This window comes from Macrotis lagotis, chromosome 1 (assembly GCF_037893015.1).
Source record: "Macrotis lagotis isolate mMagLag1 chromosome 1, bilby.v1.9.chrom.fasta, whole genome shotgun sequence".
NCBI classification, from domain to species: Eukaryota; Metazoa; Chordata; class Mammalia; order Peramelemorphia; family Peramelidae; genus Macrotis; species Macrotis lagotis.
Genome location: NC_133658.1, coordinates 219,414,422 through 219,437,941, shown reverse-complemented (window position 1 = coordinate 219,437,941; position 23,520 = coordinate 219,414,422). Strand labels below are relative to the sequence as shown.

At 37.9% G+C, this 23,520-nt stretch overlaps 1 protein-coding gene across 1 annotated transcript in view; it reads left to right on the top strand.

Moving 5' to 3' along the window:
- GALNT14 (polypeptide N-acetylgalactosaminyltransferase 14) overlaps positions 1-23,520 on the top strand; it is a 353,138-nt gene that overhangs the window by 242,537 nt on the left and 87,081 nt on the right. Inside the window, exon 3 of the mRNA XM_074209659.1 lies at positions 18,740-18,838. Within this exon, the coding sequence (XP_074065760.1) occupies positions 18,740-18,838 (99 nt within the window). The remainder of the gene's footprint in view (positions 1-18,739; positions 18,839-23,520) is intronic.

Here is a 23,520-nt window from a genome sequence, read left to right as displayed (position 1 = left end):
TAAATAGCTTTGTGATGGGTGGATTGACAAGGGGAAAGACTAGTCAATCAGCCAGTCAGGCAACATATATTGATTATACACCTATTGCATGCTAGGAACTGTAGATAAGCACTGGGGATTCAAAGACAAAAACAGGGTCTCTGCCCTCAAGGAGCACACATTCTAATTAGGGAGTCAGCTTTAGAATAAGTCTGTACATACAAGATATAGTATCAAAGGAAAGGGATTGAGGTGAGTGAGGAGTGGACCAGGAAAAGCCTCTTGCAGAAGATGGGATTTGAAACAGGTCTTATGTAGGTAGAGAAGCTAGGAAAATAAACCTGCTGTGTCCTGGAATCAGGGAGAACACTGAGGAGGCTATTTGTGTTTGATGGATAGAGGACAGGACCTGGAGCTAGGAAGACTTGAGTTCAAATCTGACCTTTAACACTTACAAACTGTATATCCCTGGGCAAGTCACTTAATCTCTGTCAGCCTTAATTTTCTCATCTGTACTTATCTTCCAGGGTCATTGTGTGGATAAATTGAAATAATAATTATAAAACACCTAGCACATACTTTAACACATAGCACATCATAAAAATATTACATATTTATTATCTAGGCAATCATATAGCATTAAGTCCCAGGTACTGTGATGGCACACTATGTATAGAGATGCAAATAAAAAGAATGAGACAACTCCGATTCTCAAAGAACTTACATTGTCCTGGGAAAGAGAAGGTCTTATATAAGTTTACTTGTTAATTGTGATTCAGTTGTTTCAGTCATGTCTAATTCTTCATGACCTCATTTGGGGTTTTCATGGTCAAGATGGTGGATTGGTTTGCCATTTCCTTTTCAAGCTCATTTTACAGATGAGAAAACTGAGTAAGACTTAAATGACTTGCTGAAGGTCACACAGCTAGTAAGTGTCATAGGTTAGATTTGAACTCAGGAAGATGTCTTCCTGACTTCAGGCCTGGTTCTCTGTCCACTGCACCACCTAGCTGTCCATGTAAGTTTATACTCAACAAAGAACATACATATGAATATATTAGAAGATAGCTTAGGAGAGAAAGAGCTTACCATTTGAGGGGTAGAGGGAAGAAAGGATCAGGAAAGACTCCATGTAAATATTTGTACCTGTTAGCATAAAAAGGCCAAGGTCTTCCGTAGAGCCATCCCCAGTCATCCTGATTCATATCTGGTCATTGGACCCAGATGACTCCAGAGGAGAAAGTGGGGATGATGGCAACTTTGCACAGCAGCCCCTCACTTAAATCCAATTCACTTAGCATGTCAAAGCATTCCCTCCCTGATGTCATGATCCTCTTTGAGATGGCAGAACTAACAACAAAAACAACAATAACAAATTCCTGGAAAAGAGATTCCATGAGAAGGAAGAGAGACAATGTGTCCTGAAGTTGAGCAGAATGGGCAGTGCAAGAATGCAGCCATAGGAAATGAGATTTTGCTTTGGTACAGGTGAGAGATGACTAGGGCTTGGACCAAGGAAGTGACAGATGCCACACCTGTTAGAGAGGTTACACTTGGCTCCTGATCTTTCACTACTGCCTCTTTAACTACTGTTGGGACTCTCAGGCTTGGGCTCTCTGATGGATTAACTCAGTCTTAGGTGCATGTGGGTCCTATGGGAAACAGGTCCACTGACTTTTCTGGTTCCTTGGGATTAGCATCTCTCATAGATGTGAATTCCTTTGGGCACAAATCCTCTGCAGTTCTAGGACAGTTACAAATTCTAGCAAGGATCAGCCTTGCCAATATCCAATGCTGTGATTATGATGATGAGATTTTTAGGGAGCATGCCTGCTCCTACTACAGTTGGGGCTGCCAGTTCTCTAGGGTATCCAATCTGGGAAAAGAAAACAACCCTTTGTCCAGAGATAAATGAAGGTGCAATTTTTTTAGGAAATGAAAAAAAGACCTGAGAATTTGAATAGGGCTTCTACAAAACTGTTGAAAGTTGACTACATAGTATGTCTTTCTGCGTTTGGAAATTACACACTTAAGAGCCAGTGCCTTGTGGAGACTGAATAAATAACAATTGTTAATGATAACTATAAGGATTCTGGCCTCAGCTCGGATCCATCCCTTCTTCTGTAACTGATGGAGAAGCTTCATCTTATCCTTTTCCTTCTCTCCTCTGTGCCATATTTCTGAATCTTTCCACTAGAAGTAATCCTCCACAATTATAGAGCACTTTTAATGATTATTTAACACTTTCCTAAGAGAGGTAGGTAGTGCAAATGTTATCTCCATTTTGAAGATGTGAAAACTTAGAGGTCATCTAGAGCTCAAAGCTCTAGTTCTAAGCCATGTTTTACAGAGAAGGAAACTAATGGATAGAAGGGTGAAGAGATTATTTGCCTAAATTCACATAGGTAATAAGTACCAATGACAGGATTTGAACCCAAATCATCAAACCCCAGAGTTGCTATTCTTTCCATTATACTATGCAGCCTAAGTGAAGAGACTTGGCCATAGTCACATTAACATGTCAAAGATAGAATTCAAACCCAATTTTCCAGTTAATACTGAATTCATTGTCTGAGAAGTTGGTTTCAAATTCTAACTTAGCTAATTAGTACTCATGTGACCTTGGCCAAGTTTCAGTATCTCTGGACTCCGTTTCTTCATCTCTAAAAGGTGATTTCATTTTTGATACTAAGATTCTAAAACCCCAACTCCAGCAAGCAACAAAGCTTTATTAAATTCTTATTCCCTATCAGTCTGCCAAGCTTTGGGGATAAAATAGAAGCAAAAAGAAAGATAATCACTTCGTCAAAGAGCTTCTAGGTGGCACAGTAAATAGAGTACCAGATCTGGAATCAGAAAGATTTGATTTCAAATCTGGCCTCAGACACTTTCTAACTGTATGACTCTGGACAAGTCACTGAATCCTGTTTGCCCTAGTTTCCTCATCTGTAAAACAAACTGGAGAAAAAGGTGGCAAACCACTCCACTGCCTTTGCCAAGAAAACCCAAGTGGGGTTACAAAGAGTTGGGACATGACTAAAACAACTGAACAGCAACAACAGAGAGCTTACATTCTACTAGGGCAAGAAACACAAAACAGAACTGAGAAGCTATGTGGAGACATGGCTGTGAACTCTACAGAGGATGCTCCGAGATGCACTAATCCATGGGAGAGCAAGTGTCCATGTTGAAAAGGCCCCAGGTGCCAGGGAAAGGTCAGTGTAAGACAATAGCTGAGGCATGGAAATGAAGTGTGGAGAGTCACTCTGAAGGGTTTCTTCTTCTTCTCCTTCCACTCAGGGCTCTTCTCTTCCCTCTAAAGGTAAGTGCTCTTGCAAGCCTTGGAAGTCATGCCACTGGTGAGGCAGCACACCTCAGCTGGAGAGTCCTTTCTCTTCCAAGTTAAGAATATTTTCAAGAGGAAAACTTACTCTCATAATTACTCTTAAACTTCAAGTGTCTGCACAAAAGGGAAAGGGTAAATTTATATAGGAAAATATAGTACTGTCACAATTGCTGGAGTGATTTCAAACACTCTGGAAGAAGGGAAAAAAATATTTTTTTAATGTCACTGGAAGGCACTGGCTACAAAAGATGCACCTGGTTCTAGAAGCAAGAACTTTGGGGAAAGGATGAAGGTTGCTAGTCCAACAGGATGGCAGGGCTCCAAGACCTGAAGGTTAAGGGTGAGAGTCATTAGGAAGACTCATGAAGCTCTGTTCCATCCAAACACCGTCGAATCAAGAAGCAGAGCCCCAGTGTGGTTTCTAAACTATCATCTAGAGTTAATTCATTCTATCAGATTTCTTCACAAATTTGACACTTTTTTCCCCTGTAGTGCAAGGCTTTCAAGGAAAAGTATGAAAAGCTACAAAGGACATTTACCTGAAAAAAGGGGGAGATAGAACAACTCTATGTACATACTTTCCAAAGTAGCCACCAGAGAAAATAACTGTATTCTAACAAGACAGCAACAAGAGTCGCCCAGAAAGTCATAGGATCAAAATCAAACCAAAACAGATAACAAGAAAGGGAAGGTAGGGGAAAGTGAAGGAAGACAAGGGATAGTAATGGAAGGTAAAGGAAGGGAAGAAAAGGGAAGGTAAAGGAAGATAAGAAAAAGCAAGGAAAAGGAAAAGGAAAGAACTATTAGCATAACCCATGGTCTCTGAAAATACACAAATTTATAGGTCCTAGCAAAAAGAGGCAAATTTGATTTCTAAGTATCATAAAATTGGTGAAACTATAGAATCATAGATTTAGAACTAGAAGATGCCTTAGAGTTTATTACATCCAACTTCTTCCTTTTATCAATTTGAGGAAATTGAAGCTGATTGACCCAAGAAGAACATTTGAGGTTAGGAGAGGTGATGAACATTTTAGAAGATATGCTTATGTGAGGGAGCCTAAGAATCAGAAGGAAAATCATGAAAGGCAAAAACAGAAAAGCTTACTTCAGTCCCTTGGATAGAAAAAAAAAAAAAACATGTGTTTGAAAAGCAGATTACAAATCTGATACAAAGATATGATATAGCCATGAGGGAAGGCTTCAGGTAGCTAAGTGTTCGCAAGCAAAAAAGCACTGTCAAAACCAGAACATTTTCTTTCTTTTTTTTTTAAACTTGGTTTAAGGAATGGTTCACCATTCAAAAAATTAGTGGAACAGCAAGGGGGTAAGTCTATTCCGTAGCTAAAGGTCACTGGTGGGAAAATGTTGGGAATGTTGGGAAAAAATTAATTTTCTTTTTTCAAATTTATGATAGAGGAGAGGAAAGTTAGACACAGTCAGGCAAATCACTTAAACTGTAGAGGCACCTATTTCAAAGGTAAGGAGTTTTCAAAAAGCATTGTAAGGAGAGTTGGACTAAAATTCTCCAGAAGTCAATCCAGGTTGGATGGGAAGTTATTGAGAATGAAATTCCAAAGACGAAAAAGAGAAATTATTTAAATAAGGAAGAAAAGAGAGTTGTTTAAAAATACCAGTGTGGAAGGACAGAATTATTCAGTCAATTTAAACTTTTAAAAATAATAAGGAGCTAGGTGTGATGGCACACCCTTGTCATCATCACTACTAGGGGAGAAGGAGGTTGGTGGATCCCATGAGCTCAGAAGTTCTGAACTGACTGGATGTCCTCCCTAAGCCGAGGACTAATAAAGTGAGACCTTGTGCATGGGCCCACCAGGATGCCTATGGAGGGGCAGATCAGCCCAAGGGAGAAAATTGCTAATTAGTAATAGGATCAGCATCTCCTTTCCACCAACCTCCTCCTACCCATTGTTCCTGTCCTTCCAGCCTGGAAGATAGGGAGATCTAATCTTAAAAGGAAAAAAGACAACTATAACATGAAATCAAGACAAGTAACAGAAGATAAATATAGTAGTAGATTATTGACATTAAGATACAAATGGGTTTTTTTTTAGAAAGATTTTATTTATTTTGAGTTTTACAATTTTTCCCCTGGTCTTGCTTCCCTCCCCCCATCCCCCACAGAAGGCAGTTTGTTAGTCTTTATGTTGTTTCCATGGTATACATTGATCTAAGTTGAATGTGATGAGAGAGAAACTATATACTTAAGGAACAAAATTAAACTATTAGAGATAGCAAAATTACATAGTAAGATCACTTTTTTCCCTAAATTGAAGGTAATAGTCTTTGATCTTTGTTCAAACTCCTCAATTCTTTCTCTGGATACAGGTGGTATTCTCCATCATAGATATCCCTGATTGTTGCATTGATGGAATGAGCAAGACCTTCAAGGCTGATCATCATCCCCATATTGCTGTTAGGTTGCACAATGTTTTTTCTGGTTCTGCTCATCTTGTTTAGCATCAGTTCATGCAAATCCTTCCATGCTTCCCTGAATTCCCATCCCTCCTGGTTTCTACTAGAACAATAGAGTTCCATGACATACATATACCACAGTTTGTCAAGTCATTCCCCAATTGAAGGACATTCACTTTATTTCCAATTCTTTGCCACCACAAATAGGGCTGCTATGAATATTTTTGTACAAGTGATGCTTTTACCCTTTTTCATAATCTCTTCAGGGTATAGACCCAGTAGTGGTATTGCTGGATCAAAGGGTATGCACATATTTGTTGCCTTTTTGAGCATAATTCCAAATTGCTCTCCAGAAAGGTTGGATAAGTTCACAGCTCCACCAGGTGCCCCAGATTTCCCACATCCCTTCCAACATTGATCCTTGTCCTTTCTGGTCATACTGGCCAGTCTGAGAGGTGTGAGGTAGTGCCTCAGAGATGCTTTAACTTGCAATTCTCTAATAAGTAATGATTTAGAGCAATTTTTCATTATCGATAGTTTTAAAGCACAGAATGGGCTGGGGCTGGTGAAACACTGGAGAAAACAGTAAGGTGGACTTTTTATTTGTTTGTTAAGCTATATTACAGAAAAAGGTATGATCAAAGATATCATGTTGCCTTGGGTGGATGAGTGATAATAAGCTATGTCAGAGAGAAGATATAGAAACTCAGTTTTTCTTGTTTTTCAGCTTTCTCTTCCAAGGAAAAAACAATATCTTTCAATGGAAGTGTTAAGGTCTATTATGTGGTCCCATGAACTTTCTTTTTTGAGTTACCATATTTTTCAGAAGTCTTGGAACCAGAGCCAAAAAATGGAAATTCTTAGATCTGGAAAGAATATTGGGGATCATTTGGTCCAATCCCCTTTTTTTTTTGCTGTGGAGGTAACCAAGGTTGAAGATGGCTATATATGTGGCTAAAGATCATACACTTGGGCAAGTCACTTACCCCTGATTGCCTTGCATGCAGGGCCATCTACTGTCATCCTGATTCTTATCTGGCCACTGGACCCAGATGTCGTGCCTGTCATAGCATCACCTCCCTGATATCATGGTCTTCGAAAATAAAGGACAAACACAAGATAGTAAATGAGAGAGCTGAGATTTGAATCCAGGTTCATCTGACTCCTAATCCATCCTTCTTTTACTACACTACATTAGCTAAGAGAGCATCTAGCTGCCATTGCTAAGCTCAAGTTACCTGTTTTGAAGGAGATGTATCCTTGTATGCTATGAGAGCAATCAGTAATGAAAGAGGTTGAAGAAAGGGAAAGGCATCTCCAATTTGGAGAAAGACAAATGGTATGGGTTTTATTAAAGGAAATAGAATGGAATCTACAAACTCTAAGGTAGTGATTTCTAAGTTAACTTTGATTTCTGGCAGAATTCTAGGACTTATTTTTATGATCAGGATAGTTAGAAACTAGAAAAGGAAATGAGAATTACAAAAGACCCAGATGGCTTCAAGAATTAGTCACATCAAAATAACCTCATTCTCTCTTTTTTTTTTTAGTTTTTTTTTTTTGCAAGGCAAATAGGGTTAAGTGCCTTGCCCAAGGCCACACAGCTAGGTAATTATTAAGTGTCTGAGACTGGATTTGAACCCAGGTACTCCTGACTCCAGGGCCGGTGCTTTAACCACTGTGCCATCTAGCCGCCCCCTCATTCTCTTTTTGGACAGGATTATTGGATTTTTGGATCTGAGGAAAACTTTGGATATAGTTTATCTAGATTTTAATAAAAATTTTAACAAAAGTCTCATTATTTTTCCTAGAAAATTTTTTTTAATGTAGACTGGTTATACAGATTATACAAGCAGCTATTAAAGCTTAAAGCTGCACTACTATTTTTGGTACAAAATGAAGCACAATTAGGTAGATTCTGAGCTAATGAAATGTCTGGAACCAAAGAATAGGCATTGACAGTTCATTGTCAACTTGGAAGGACATCTCTAATAGATGAAATATTCCAGGGAATTTTGTTGAGCTCTGTGTTAATGTTTTTGTTAATGACTTAGGAAAAAACCATAGTACATTTAATAAACTTATAGCTGACATACTGGATTAAAAAGTCAGGATTGGTTAATTTAATAAAATGAAATTTTATAGAGATAAAGTTTTAACACTTGGGGTTAAAAAGCTCATCCTCATAAATTTAAGAGGAGAGATGCATGGCCAATTAGCAATTTGTCTAAAAATAATCTGTGGGTCCTAGTAGACTGAAAAGTCATCATGACTTAGCATAAGGCTGCTGAAACCAAGAAAGCTAGAATGATACTAGGCTATATAAAGGAAGGGATAATGTTTAAGATTAAAGAGGTGATCATCTACTGCAGAAGTCTCAAACAAATAGGAAGATTCATTAAAGCCACACATTGACTCAGAAAACCACAACCTGATATCTGTGTTGTATTTTTATTTAGTTAAACATTTCCCAATTACATTTAAATCTGGTTGCTTCCCAAGGAATAAATTCGACACTTCTGATCTATTGTACTTTTCTGTTTAGTCTATATAAAGAATATTGAATTTAGATCTGGATGCTACCTTTATAAAGAGCATTGATAAATTGAAAAACAACCATAGGAGAGTATCCTGGATAGTGATGTTCCTTGAGTCCATGCCATATGAGAAATGATAAAAATAAATAAGAATTATTAGTACGAATAGAAGGAAAATAAGGAGGACCATGATAATGTCTTCAAGAATAAAAAGGAGGAGATTGGAAAATGGAGTTTAAGCTTATTCTGTCTGAGCTTTAGACTAAGCGTTCTTAACCTTTTGTTGTGTTACATATCATGTCAACTAGATGGCACAGTGCTAGATCTATGGTGAGGAAGACCTAATTTCAAATCCAGCATCAGATACTTACAAGCCATGTGATCCTAGGCAAGTCATTTTACCCCTGACATCCTCAGTTTCTTCAATTATGAAATGAGTTTAATAATAGCACCTACCAGAGAGCTTATGAGAATCAAATGAGATGATATTTGTCAAGTGCTTAGCAAAGTGCCTGGCCCAGAGAAAGAACTGAATAATAATAAATATGTGTAAATCCTCTCTCTCTCTCTCTCTCTCTGCTACAGTGAAGCTATGGATCCTTTTCAGAAGAATGTATTTAAATACAAAAGATTTCAGAGAAAATCAATTATGTTTAAATGCAATTAAATATATAAATATAAAACATATGTATATATGTGTGTTATGTATCTATATAAATATATTATATATGTGGCTATTTAAATATATCAGTATGTAAGTATTATGTGTACATATATATATATATTATATATATAAATAAATAGATATAGCTATATAGGTAGCTATGAATATGAAATATTCACAGGCCCCAGGTTAAGAATCCCTGCTCTAAAAGGTAAAATCAAGAGCAGTAGGTAGAGGCAACTTCAGGCTTATTTTTTTCTCTTTTTTTAATATTTAATATTTATTTATTCTCATTTTGTACAAATAATGTTTTTATGCATTAATAAAATATTCTTGTTTAAGAGTAAACAAAATAACACCTCCCGACAAAAATATAGACTCATTTGAGCAATAAAGTAAAGGGAGAGAAAATATTAAAATTAAAAAAATAGTAATAATTGTAAGTATGGCCAGGTGTCACAATGGATGGAGCACAAGACCTGGAGCCAGGAGCACCTGAGCCCATAAATGGCCCCATACACCCAACAATCACCCAGCCATGTGACATGCAAGCCACCCCAACTCCACTGCCCTGCAAAAACCAAAAAAAAATAAAAGACCCAAAATAAAATAAAATAGTAATAATAGTAGGGGTGGCTGGGTGGTGGACAGAGCATTGGCCCTTGAGCCAGGAGCACCCTGGTCCAAGTCCGGCCTCAGACACCCAACAGTCACCCTACTATGTGGCCCCAGGCAGGCCACCCAGCCCCATTTGCCCTGCACCACCCCAAAATAAAAATAATAAAAAATATGCTTGAGTCTTTTTTCCAACACCAACAACTCTGTTGTGGGTGGATCACATTCTTTATGATAAATCCATTGCAAAAGCTACTTCCATATTTTTCCACCATTGCCATTGCTGATCACAACTCCCTCCTTTCGTATTTCTCCACTACCATGTACTATATTTTCTCTCTCCTTTCACTCTGACTCTGCTGTAGGGTAGTTGAATGGCGCAGCAGACAGATCCCTGGTCCTGGGGTCAAGAGGCCCCGAGCCCCCATACCACCCCTTAGGCCCAGCATCCACCTGGCCCCATGGTCCTGGACAGGTCATCCAATCCCAGCCCCTTGCAAAAAGTAAAAAAGAAACTGTGTTATATCTGACCACTCTCCTGCCATGGTCCATCCCCTCCTCCTTTATTCACATCCCCACCCCTTCCCCCTGCTCCACCCTCCTTCTTACTACAGATGTCTATATTCCATTGCATATATATGCTGTTTCCTCTCCTAGCCACCTCTGATGAGAGCAAAGATTCCCTCTTTCCCCCTTGTCTTCCTCCCTTGCAAATCACTGCAATAGCTCATTGTAATAAAGAAAAATCTTATTATATGAAATATCTTGGCCTATTCCCCCCCTCCTTTTTCTTTCTCTCATTACATTTCCCTTTTTTCTATTGACTCCATTTTTACACCATATTTTATCTTCAAATTCAGCTTTCTCCTGTGCTTCAACTATAAAAGCTCCCTCTACCTGCTCTATTAACTGAGAAGGTTCATATGAGTACTATCAGTGTCATTTTTTCTATGCTGGAATACATGCAGTTCATCATCATCATTAAGTCTCTCATATTTTCCCCTCTCCTCCAATCTCTATGCTTCACATGAGTCCTGTATTTGAAGGTCAAACCTTCTGTTCAGCTCTGGCCATTCCAACAGGAACATTTGAAATACCCCTGGTTCATTGAAAGTCCATCTTTTTCCCTGGAAGAGGATATTCATTTTTGCTGGGTAGTTGATTCTTGCTTGCATTCTAAGCTCATTTGCCTTCTGGTATATTATATTCTAAGCCCTATGAGCTTTTAATGTAGTTGCTGTTAAGTTCTGTGTGATCCTGACTGCAACTCCACTATATTTGAATTGTGTCCTTCTGGCTGCTTGTAATATTTTCTCTTTGACTTGGGAGTTCTGGAACTTGGCTATAATATTCCTAGGGGTTGGTTTTTTGGGATCTCTTTCTCAGGGGGATCAGTGGATTCTCTCCATTTCTATTTTGCCCTCTGCTTCTAGAATATCAGGGCAATTTTCCTGTAGTAATTCTTTGAAAATGATGTCAAGACTCTTTTCTTGATCATGACTTTCAGGTATTCCAATAATTTTTAAATTAGCTTTCCTAAATCTGTTTTCCATATCAATTATTTTTTCAATGAGATGTTTCACATTTTCTTCTAATTTTTCATTCTTTTGGTTTTGAAGTATTGAGTCCTGATTTCCTGTAAATTCAGCAATCTCCCTGAGTTCTGTTGTTTGTCTGAAATATTTGTTTTCCTCAGAGAGCTTTCTTATCTCTTTTTCCATCTGGCCAATTCTGCTTTTTAAATCATTCTTCTCCTCAATAACTTTTTGAACTGTTTTATCCATTTGACCTAAGCTGGTTTTTAGCATGCTATTTTCTTCAGCATTTTTTTGGATTTCCTTGACTAAGCTGCTGACTTCATTTTCATGTTTTTCCTGCATCTCTCTCATTTCTTTTCCCAGTTTTTCTTCTAACTCCCTCATTTGACTTTCAGTCTTTTTTGAGCTTTGTCATAGCCTGATCCCAATTTCTGATATTCTTGGAGTCTTTACATGCAGGAGCTTGTGTTTCCTCATCTATAGACTGAGTATATTGATCCTTCTTGGGATCATAGATAATGTATTTCTCAATGGTGTTCCTCTTTTTTCTCTGCTTGCTCATTTTCCCAGCCTAAGCCTGTTTTGGGGTGGTGCTTCCTGAGCTTTTGGGACACTCCCACAAGGGTCTCAGTGTGTGAGGCTCTGTCCTCCCTCCTGGTTTGTGAATGACCATATGTGCTCCCCTCTGCTACAGGGCTGAGGTAGAAGGGGCCCTGCTGTTCTATTGGGGGGGGGCTAGACTTTGATCAGGATGTGAATGTGTTCAGAGCCCCAGAGTCCTGTTCCAGGGGCAGAGGACATAGCTGGTTAGTCTCTCTTCACTCCCTTCCCTCAGCTCAATGGGCTCATGCCCTGGGGGCTCCTGCTAACCAGCTCCACCTGCTTACAGGCTCTGCCTGCTTATGTTTCCTGGATCTGGAATGCAGTGGCCAAGCTGTTGGCTGTGTGCCCTGATGGCTGGACTTCAAGTGCTCGCTCTGGCAGAGGGCCCCTGCTGTTCCCCCAATTTGTGCCCAGTGCTTCCTGTGGTGTAGCTCAGGAAACTCCCCCCGCTGCCGGGAGCCATGCTCCCAGCACCCTGGGGCTGCCTCCAGGCGGCTGAAGTTCTTTCGCTCTGGCAGGCCACCCCTCTGGCGGGCTGCCCCTCCAGCCCTGGGGAGCAGAGCCTTTCTGCTTTTTTCCAGGTTACCTTGAGTAGGAGAACTGCCTCACTGGGTCCCTCTGTGGGCTCTGTCTCTCAAAAATTTAGTTAAAGTCCTTAGTTTTGAAGATTTATGAGAGAGCGCCTAAGACACGATCGGCTCTTGTCGCCATCTTGGCTCTGCCCAACTTTAGGCTTATTTTAAGAGAAATAAAAAATAAAACAAAACTTCCTAACAACCAAAGCAATCCAAATATTGCATAATTTGATTTGAGAATTATGGTTTCTCTGCTACTCAGACATCTTTTAGCTAAAGTTCAATGAGCAAATACCAAACATGTGCAAGAGATTCTTATTAAAGAATATTTGTATTTATCAGTTCTTCCTCTGGATTCAGACAGCATCTTCCTTCATAGAAGTACTTTTTGAAGACCTAGAACTCTTACACATTTAGAACTTTAACATTCAAATTTCTGTTGGGTTGCTATACTAATTACAATCAAAGGCACTAGATGACTATTCTCTTTCAGTTTTGAGATTCTATACTCTCTGGCAAAGTTTGAGGGCTATGTAAAGCAAGTATGTATGTTGACAGCGATGTAAATGGTGTTTGGAATGAGATAAATGGTTATTTGCTGTTCATTAGGTTCTTTTATTTTAGGGAGATTTTGATTTAACAAGACCTGGATTCATATTTCCTCTGACACTAGCTTTGTAATAAATCTTAATCTTTTTGAACTGGGGCAGTTAGGTGGTGCAGTGGATAGAACACTGTCTCTGTAGTCAGAAAGACCTGAATTCAATTCTGTGTGACCTTGGGCTACTCACTTAACCCTATTGCCTTGTTTAAAAAACAAAAAAAATCTCTCTCTAAACCTCAGTGTCTAATTCATAAAATGGGAGAAATGATACCTGTAAGCACCTAACTCAAAAGATTATTGTGATCAAAGCAACAATCTGTAAAAGACTAGTCAACAAGCATTTATAAAGTTCCTGCTATCTACCAGGGACTAGACTAAGCACCAGAGATACAAAGCAAGACAAAAAAACAAAACAAAACACAATTTCTGTTCTCAAGGGGCTCATAATCCATTAGGGGAGAAAACATGCAAACAACTATGTACAAACAATATGCATACAGCATAAACTGGAGATGATAAATAGAAGGAAGATATTAGCATTAAAGGAGAACTAGAAAGACTTCCTGCTGAACATGGTTTTTTAGGTGGAACCTAAAGGAAGCCAGAAAGATGAAGAGGAAGAAACAAGAGTTTCTAGGCACGACTGACAGTTTTAGAAATTTCTTGAATTTGGGAGATGAAATGTTGGGAGAACAGCTAGGTGGCTGGTAGAGCTAGAAAGGAAGAAGGGGACCAAGGCACTTTGATGACTTTAAAGTGCTATATAAATTTCAGTTGTTATCATTGTCATTATTATTATCTTAAAGAGAGGAACTATAGTGTATGGAAATTTTTTGTGTGTGATTTTTTCCTTAATTCTATACTTATGAAACAAAACAAACATTTCCATAACATAATAGTATGGGGGGAAAAAGATGATTACACCTGAAACCACAACTCTAAAGTATACAACTTGCTATTCCTAGTCACAAATATGTGTATACACATATAGACACACATATATGTAAAATCATTCTATACATATTTATTCTTATCAGCTCTTTCTCTGGATGTAGACAGCATCTTCCTTCATAGTACTTTTAGAAGTCTTTTTGAAGCCCTAGAACTTTTACACTTTTAGGATTTTAAGAAGACCTAAATTCAAATCTTTTTTGGGCTGCTACATTAGTACAGCCATGGGCAAATCAGTCCAAATTTCTGTTCCTCATATTCCTTCTAAAAATGCAAGTTATGGAATAGATGTTGGTGTATAAGGTCGGCTGTAACATTTTTCTGTTTAAATTATTTATATTCCTAGCAAAGAATAATATATTTAACAAAAGAACTTGAAGAAGAAGAAAAAATGCTTGAGGGGACTTGCCAGAGAATAGATTGAAACATTGGAAATATATGTGAGATTCCTTTTTTCCTCTTTTAATGCAATTTAAACCTAGGAGATGAATGGCCACTGGTTAGAGCAAAACAGGCACTCATATCTTTAGAATGATTTAGGAGGAAATTGGCCAGGAGCATAGTTGAAGTCTGCAACTCTGAAGTCAAATGCAAATAACATCAGAAGATCACCTAGCTCTGAAGCAAAATAGCATCTTCAACTCCATGGACATAGTGTTAAGTCTTGATTAGAAGAAAAGATACATGAATATGCATGAATCATGTCTGCCCTTCACATGTCAGTATAATAGAGTGATCAATGGTCTTTGAGTTGGAAATTGATTTCAAGACCAGGTCCTGCCCCTTAATGACTGTGTGATCCTGAGCAAATCATTTCATTTCTGATCCCAAGTTTCATCTGAAATAAAATGAAAGAATTAACTGAGCTGACCTACGATCCCTTCCAGTTCCAAAAGGATAATCATGTGATATACAAATGATCGGAAAGGCAGCACAATGTAGTAGATAGAGAATTGGCCTCAGAGTTCAAAAGACCTGGGTTTAGGTCCCATACTGTGCAACCCTGAGTTAAGTCACTTAACCACTTAGAGTTTTCATCAACTCTCTAAGATAATTTTCAGTAAGTTTCCCATTAGCCCTATTGGATGAGCATTCCTTATATCAATAAAATCACATGTCTGGTCCTTATCTGAATGACCTGCAAATAGACTAATGATATTTGCCCTAATTACCTCCCAGGCTTGTTGTGTGTGGTATACACTTTTGAAAGCATTAGATAAATATCAGCTATAATTATCATAATATACAAATGTTAATTCTATAGAGGGTGATGATGATACTATCAAAGCACTAATACGAATAGCCCTGTAATATACCGAAAGTAGATAGAAGAATATCCCATTCCTCCTTCTCCCCTGGTTCTTGGGAATTTCTGTTTCTTCTCTGAAAGAGAAATGGGGAGAGCAATGGGTTGGGGCAGATAAACTGACTTGAAATTCTGACTTTACCCTATATAACATTAAAACTCTCACTTAATCTTTATGGGATTCAGTTTTCTCATCAGTAGAACTCTCCAAGGGGAAGATTGTGGGAGAAGAAGACTCAGTAATCTCAAAGCCAGCTCTGTTTCCTATAATACTCTGATCTTATTAAAGGCAAATAACAATTTTATTGCCTTTCTATGTTAGTTTTGGTGAGCATACCCTTCATTCACTATGTCCCAGTCTTCCATGAGCTCTACAGTAATTGGATGCTTCATATACATTAGAATTCATTACCTTCCTTCAACCCATACCTTTCCCAAATATCCATGTTACAGTTGGACAGCTAAATGGCTCAGGGATTAGAATCCTGAGGCTAGAACCAGGAAGACTCAAGTTCAACTGAAGTGTCAATCACCATGTGACCCTAAAGAAATCACTTAACCAGTATCTACCTCTATCTCCTCATCTATGAAATGGGGATAATAGCATTTACTTTCCAGAGTTATTGTGAGGATCAAGATGATAATTGTAAAGTGACTCCTTTCCCTATACACCACACTGTTCAATGTGTTGTCTCGCTCATCATCAGGATATAGGTTAGAAAGAAGGGACTGCTGGGGATGCTTTTATATTTGCATCATAAATTATAAAGTGCTTTATAAATGTTATTATTATTATTATCATTATTATTATTATTATTTGAAGTACTTATCACAGTACCTAGCTTGTTTTCTCCCTCCTTTCTCAGATAGGGATACCATCATTCTTCCAGTTACCTATTGCAACCTGATTTCAGTCTCCAGCCTTCACTCTAGCTCTATTTATCCAATTAGTTATCAGATCTTGTCATTTCTATCTGTACCACATTTCTCTCATGCATCCCTTCCTTTATACTTTACATTCACAAAGATAACAATCCTAATTACAGCTACCATTTGGGTATCCTAGTCTTAAGTCTGTCCTGTCTTCCACACAAAAGGAACTTTATTTTTTTAATTTAATATTTTTCCTAATTACATATAAAACAATTTTAACATTCTTTTTTCAAATTTTGAGTTCCAAATTCTCTCCCTTCCTTCCCTCTCCCTTCCCTTGAGAAGATAAGTAATCTGATATAAATTATACACATGTAGTGATGCAAAACAAATTTCTATTTAATTTATACAGTGAAAGAAAACAAAATAAAACACAAGAAAAATAAAGAAAAAAGAAAGAATATCTTTGATATGCATTCCACTTCCACCAATTCTTTCTTTAGAGATAAACAGCACCTTTTATCATAAGGCCAAGGGATTTTTCTAAAGTTCAGATTTGATCATGTCACTTCTTGATTAAATAAATAAAGCAAACAAATAAAAACAACTCCAGTAACTTGCTCTTGCTCTATAGATAAAATCCAATATTAACTTTTAAAGATCTTTAGTCTTGCTTGACCTCAACTTTCGATTCCAACAATAATGACCAACTCTGGACACATAAGAATTCTGAACTTGCTGCCTTTGCCCTGGCTGGCTGCCCACTTTGCTGACTGGCATGTTCTCCCTTTCCACCTTTGGCTCTTGGAATCCTTGATTAACTTTCAAGATTCAACTCAAGTGTAACCTTTACCATGAAGGTGGTTCCCCAGCTGCTAGGTCATTCTATCCCCAAACTGATTTGTATTCATTTGGGACAAGGACTGATGCTTTCATTGATAACAGAGAACTTCTAGTTGATGTTGTTTTTCTTTTTTTTTTTAACCAATTCAGGCCTTCATTTTTTTTGTGGAGTATCTTGTCCAAAATCACAGAGATAAGTCTTTGAAGGATTTGTTTCCAGATCTTCTATTAGTCCTATTCTTATTCCAGTATACCATGCTTCTTCTGATTGATTTTTTTAAAAAAAGGTCTATTACTATGTAAAATATTGAACATCAATGTGATCAATTAAATAAGTTTCTATAGCATTTTACATTTAAAATTAAGTAACTTTTCAATTACTTTTTCTAATTTTTTTGTTTAAATCTTCATTTTCACTTGCTTTTTCTTCTTTCTAGCCAAAATTACCATTTTCTTCTGGCTCTTTTACAAATGAATGTATTTATTTATCTATTTTTATATCACCTTCATTTATGGATGTTTCTCCCCTTTCCCTTACTTGGTGACTCATTCCAATTTAACAAAGAATTATTTTTCCAAAAAGGGGAGGAAAAGTCTGCAAAATCATCCAAGGTATCAATCATACCCGATAGTATATGCAATATACTGTACCTGTAGTCCTCCACCTCTCCAAAGAATGAAAGTACATTTTCTTATCTTTTATATGGGACTTATACTACTACTGCCATCTCACCTTCTAAAGCAGACACTAGATATCATGTGCCTTAGAGGAACTAAGCCACTTGATTCTGCATTTCCATTAAGGGTGAAGCTTCAATTTCCCCTCTAGCAGCTTCTTTCCCCTTCCCTTCCCTTTCCACTTCTTATTCTGAGAACTATAATGAAAGCTACCATTGCACCTGGAAAGGACATACCAATTAACTGCCGTATTGTTCTACTTACATCTTGTGACTTCCCATACTATAACTCCTTTCCCTTTACACCACACTGTTCAATGTGTTGTCTCGCTCATCAGGATATAGGTTAGAAAGAAGGTACTGCTGGGGATGCTTTTGTATTTGTATCATAAATCATTATAAACATAGTAAAGGTTAATGTTTTTTGTTCAGTCAATCATAATAGTGACAATATTAATGTTTTTCTAGTTTTGTTCTAGTCATAGTCATTGCATATATTGTCTCATTGTTTAAGTTTAATTCATTCTGCATCGGTGTATATAAGCCTTTCCATGCTTCTCTTAATTCTCCAATTTGTCATTATTTTTAATGTGTGATGGGATGGGACATTAATCTCCACCAATACAGAGAAAATCCAATATCAATAGTCTTTAAAATGGGTTGCATTTGGGGTGGCTTGGTGGTGTAGTGGATAAAGCACCGGCCCTGGAGTCAGGAGTTCTCATTTCCCCACAATAATTACCTAGCTGTGTGGCCTTGGGCAAGCCACTTTAACCTCATTTGCCTTGCAAAAATCTAAAAAAAAATGGGTTGCATTTATACTCCATCCTGGAGTATTTATATACCATGGAGGTAATCATTTTTTTTTAAATAAAGAAATAGACACTTCTATGGCACCTACCCTCTGCTAGGCACTATTCTAAGCACTCTACATTATTATTATTACTATTTATTATATTTATTATTATTATTATTATTTCATTTGTTCTTCACAACTACCCAATAAAGTAGGTACATTTTGCAGGTAAGGAAATAAGGCAAACAAAGGTTAAGTAATTTGCCCAGGGTCACAAAACTAGTTAAGTGTCTGGGGTCAGATTTGAACTCAGGTCTTTCTGATTCCTTACCTAATACTCTGTTCACTGTATCCTCTAGCTGAAAGAATGAATATTATTTCTTTGTTTCTCCCCAGATGCACAACTTTGCACTATGGTCCAGACCTTCCTTCGACCAGCATCATCATCACCTTCCACAATGAAGCCAGATCTACCCTTCTAAGAACCATCCGGAGGTAAGGCAGGTTAATTCATTCAGTCAATCAAAAGGTATCTATTGAGGGCCTGCTATTTATTAGTACTATGGTAGGTTCAATGAGGGTCCTAATGTTCACCTCCCAGGGATTATCATCTTAACAGGAAAATTCAAATTCACAATCATATTCCACCCCTAAGTCTGGACCATGAAGGGGAAGGAGAAATACAGGCTTCTTCCTTCTACTGCCTTCATGCAAAACCCTCTGTTCTTACAATTCAAGAATGATGAGAATTGTCCATCCCTCACATGAAGTAGAAAAATCCCTGTGAATTAAGATGCCATTACAGAATCAAAGACCTGTCTTTCATCAGGGCTTTGCCAACAGAAGCCTTTCAGAGAGATCAGATACCATCTGATCTTTGTCACAAAACATTAAAAGGACTTCATTTCTGGAAAGAGGAAACCCTTCATCCCCTCCAGTAGTCATCCAGCCTCTACTTAAAAGCCAAAATGGGGGGGGGGGGTCACTACCTCTCCACCTAAACCTGTTCTGCTTTGGAGGGCTCTGATTATTGAGAAATGTTTCCTGCCATTGAATTGAACATCACACCCATGCCTGTTGTTGCTCCGGGGCAGGCAGGTAAGAAGAATCCTCCTATACAATGAGCCTTCAAATATCTGTAGATGATTAGCATGTCCTCCAACATGATATTCTTCTCCAGGCTAAATATTCCTGTCCCTTTGGCTAATCTTCAGATGGCACGATTTCTTCACCATTCTGGGGCTTCCCCTCCAGACACTCCCCTGTTTGTCAAAGGTGTTTTCTAAGGGGAAAGAAAATGGTGCCCACCCTTGACCATAATGTCCTGATGTGTTCTGACCCAGGCATGGGGTGTGGAGTGGGATTGGGAGTGGAAGTGTGGGACAACAATAAGTGCTTGCCTTGAACCTGACCCTAGCTAACAGCCAGGGGAATCCCATCTAAAAGGATAACAGTACCTACCCTCAGGGAGTTTACATTCTTGTAAGTGCTTAGTGGCCTGGGAGGAGTGTTTTGTAGTGGTAATTTCATTAACTGTCCGCAGAGTTAGAGTATTAAAGAAGAAATTGGGAGGGAAGGGTGGGAATTGGGGTGGGGTACCTGCTCTGAAGCATGGTATCCATATTGATATAAGGTGAATGTTCACCAATAGGAAGCCACATAATCCTAACTCAGAGGTGTTCAGAAGCTTTACCTTTCATTACAATGTAAAACATAATAATTTTTTTTTTGCTATTACATTGTAGACCAATACTGAATTTTTAGGACACTAAAATTCCCAAACATTTAAAAAAAAAGCTACTGTGTTGTCATGCTTTCCTGTGATCAAAGTAGAGTTCTCATTTCCCCACAATAAGGATTAGTTTTCTCTAAAAGGCAGCAAAGCCTTGATTGGTCCCTACCTTTCTTGAGGTAGCTTTCTAGTCATTTAAGGACATAAAAAGTCCCCTACAGATGGAGTAGGGATCCCTTCAAAATGATAAATTCCTGAGGACCACTCAAGTCACTGTATCCTACTCTGTTGAACTGATGTGTTTTCACATGAAGGGCCAAGTAACTTCTTTGTTTAAACCCTTTAATGTTTTTAAAATGCCCCATTTCTTCCCAATATTGATCCTGAACTAACAGAATGTTGACATAAGGCCTGTCCTTAACACAGCTTCATCTTGTATTTCTGAAATTGATTTTTTTTAACCGAAAATGTTCCTTTTATTTGTTAGTCTTTGAAGAATAGGTAGCCTAATAGACTGAGTGCTGGGTTTGGATTCAGACAGACCTGAGTTCAGCCCTGCCTTCGACACTGAGTCACATTGAGCAAGTCACAACTTTTCTGTGCCTCAACATTTCTATCTATAAAATGAGAATAATAATAGTCCTTACTTTACAGAATTTAACTACAAGGATAAATGAGTAAATATATGTAAAGCACTTTTCAAATCTTTAGTCCCTTGATAAATAGATATCATCATCATCATCATCATCATCATCATCATCATCATCATCATCATCTCAGTTATTTGATCATTCCTCTTACTATTACATCTTTGATGATTTCCAGGTTGGGGTATTTTTTTTCCAATTATAATAATGCTGCTATAAACAGACATAAATAAGATTTATTTTAAGATTAATTTTTTACTTTTAAGATTAATATTTCCTCTTCCCCATCCTTTGGACACCTTTCCACATTGAAGGGACCTGAGTAATTCATAAGTATTAGGACTTAATCCAAATGGTCTCAAACTTGATCAACTGGGACCTGTGATACAAATAGGATATTCATGTAAAGAAAAAGACTTGGTGGAGGGACCCAAATTCTGCCCTGAATGACAGTTCACTTTTTTGGGTTTTTTTGGTTTTTGCAAGGCAATGTGTTTAAGCGACTTGCCCAAGGTCACACTACTAAGTAATTATTAAGTGTCTGAGGTCATAGATTTGAACTGAGGTCTTCCTGACTCCAGGGTTAGTGCTCTATTCACTGAGCCACCTACTCCTGACAGTTCACTTTTTTTTTTTAGTTTTTTTTTTGTTTTTTTGCAAGGCAAATGGGGTTAAGTGGCTTGCCCAAGGCCACACAGCTAGGTAATTAAGTATCTGAGACTGGATTTGAACCCAGGTACTCCTGACTCCAGGGCCACTGCTTTATCCACTGTGCCACCTAGCCGCCCCCTGACAGTTCACTTTTGCCCCTATATACTGATCCCCAAATTATCTTTGGGCGTGACACTTGCCCCAGGAATCATTCTGGAGTTAGCCAACCTTGACTCTTACTTCCACTCTGCCTATTCACTCCAGAATTGAACTTTAGATAGTGTTCAACACCAAAAATATAAAGGATAAGATTAAAAAAATATCTAGAAAATAAATATTTTACAGAGTAGAGGAGAAATATCTCATGATGAAATTAATGGCATGCATTTATTTAGTGCCCACTATGTAGTAAACATTGTGGTAGTAGATGATGAAACAAAAAAAAAAAGTCAAACAGTCCCTGTCCATAATGAGCTCAAATCCTAACGGAGGAGACTATAAGAATCCCTAGAAATTGAAACAAAGCCCTAGGAAAGCAGATCCAAGGAAAACCTGAAGGACAAAGCATTAGCATCTGGAGGTATCCAGAAAGGTCTTGGGTAGGAAACAACTTTCCAGATCAATCCTAAACGAAACAAGGGATTCTGAGAAGCAGAGGTAAGTTGGGAGACAGTCCCAGGAATGGGAGCTATGTATGTAAAGAAACAGAATCAGCTTGCTTTATGAGGAACAAGTATAGGTCTCATGAAATGGTATTTAATATCAGCAGCCAACTGGTGAACACTAGTCCTGGAGTCAGGAGGACCTGAGTTCAAATGTAGCATCAGACATCTACTAGTTGTGTGACCCTGGGTAAGTCACTGAATCCCAATTACCTCCCCCCAAAAAAATACTAAAAAAAAGGAAATAAAAGAAAAAGTAACTTTCCCAGGGTCATATAGCTAGTAATAATCTGAGGCAAGATTTGGATTTAGGATGTTCTAATTCCAGATCCAGTCCTCTATCCATGTACCACCTAGATATTTACTGTAGGATGACTTGTTGCACTTAAAGACAGGAAAACTTGGGTTCAAATTCTATCTGTATGATCATGGAACAGTTTTCTCTAAAGGTCAGTTCCCTTATCTATAAATAAGGAAGTTGGACTGGATAGCCTTTAAGTTATCTCTTTTATTTCTACAGCTATGATTCAGTAAATAAGCTAGCCTAAATGAATTGCATTCTGGTTCTTATCTAAGGGCCTCTTCAAAAAATCATTTGAAATATAAAATTTCCCCTAATCTAGGCTCCCAATAGACTGTGGGGTTACCATCTTGTTTCAAGAGATATATGACATTTGTAGTCACCCTTTGATGGAAAGTTAGGAGAAGTTTTGACTGCTCCATGAGAGGTATTATTATGCAGGGGGGTACCTCAAAGAGACAATCTTGACCTTCTCTAAGTATAAGTCAGGCTAAACCTGCCCATGATGGAACATTTAGACCACTCAGCAATGACCTATGCCAGCTGCTTCACTTTGACACATGCTGTCAGCATAGACTGAGATTTATAATACCCCATTAAAACCAGGCTCTTGTTGAAAAAGAAAAATGCATCACTCATTTGGTCACTTGGCAGGACAAATTAATCCACAGTCTCATGGGGAAAACAAGATTAAATTCAGGTCAAAGAAAGTACATCAAATCTGGGGACTCTTCAGGCATTCCTATCTTCTATCATATAATCTAAGCCTCATGTCTCTCTTTTCCCTGCCAGGTGGCCTATGATAGTAGACAAAGGTGTCTATACAAAACATCATGAATGACAAGAATTGGAGAAAGGAAAAACAACCCCAAGAACCTAGGTCTTATTAAAACTAATTTGAGCACTGAGTTTTATCCTAAGAAAGAGATGAGAAATCTTTTATATATATACTCATATCATAAGGCTTAGTTGATGTTTGGTTAGTATTACTAAAGTTACTTTCTCCCTTTTTAAAAACTATTTCTTATAAGAATGACTCTCTAGTTAGGGAGGAAAGCAGAATATATTTGAAAATGAAGATGATTTAAAAGTGAAAGGTATAAATAATAAAAAAAAAAAGCTTTAAAAAATGAAATTAGCATAAACTACCAGATTAGCCAGAAACATAACTAAAGTGGAGAGGG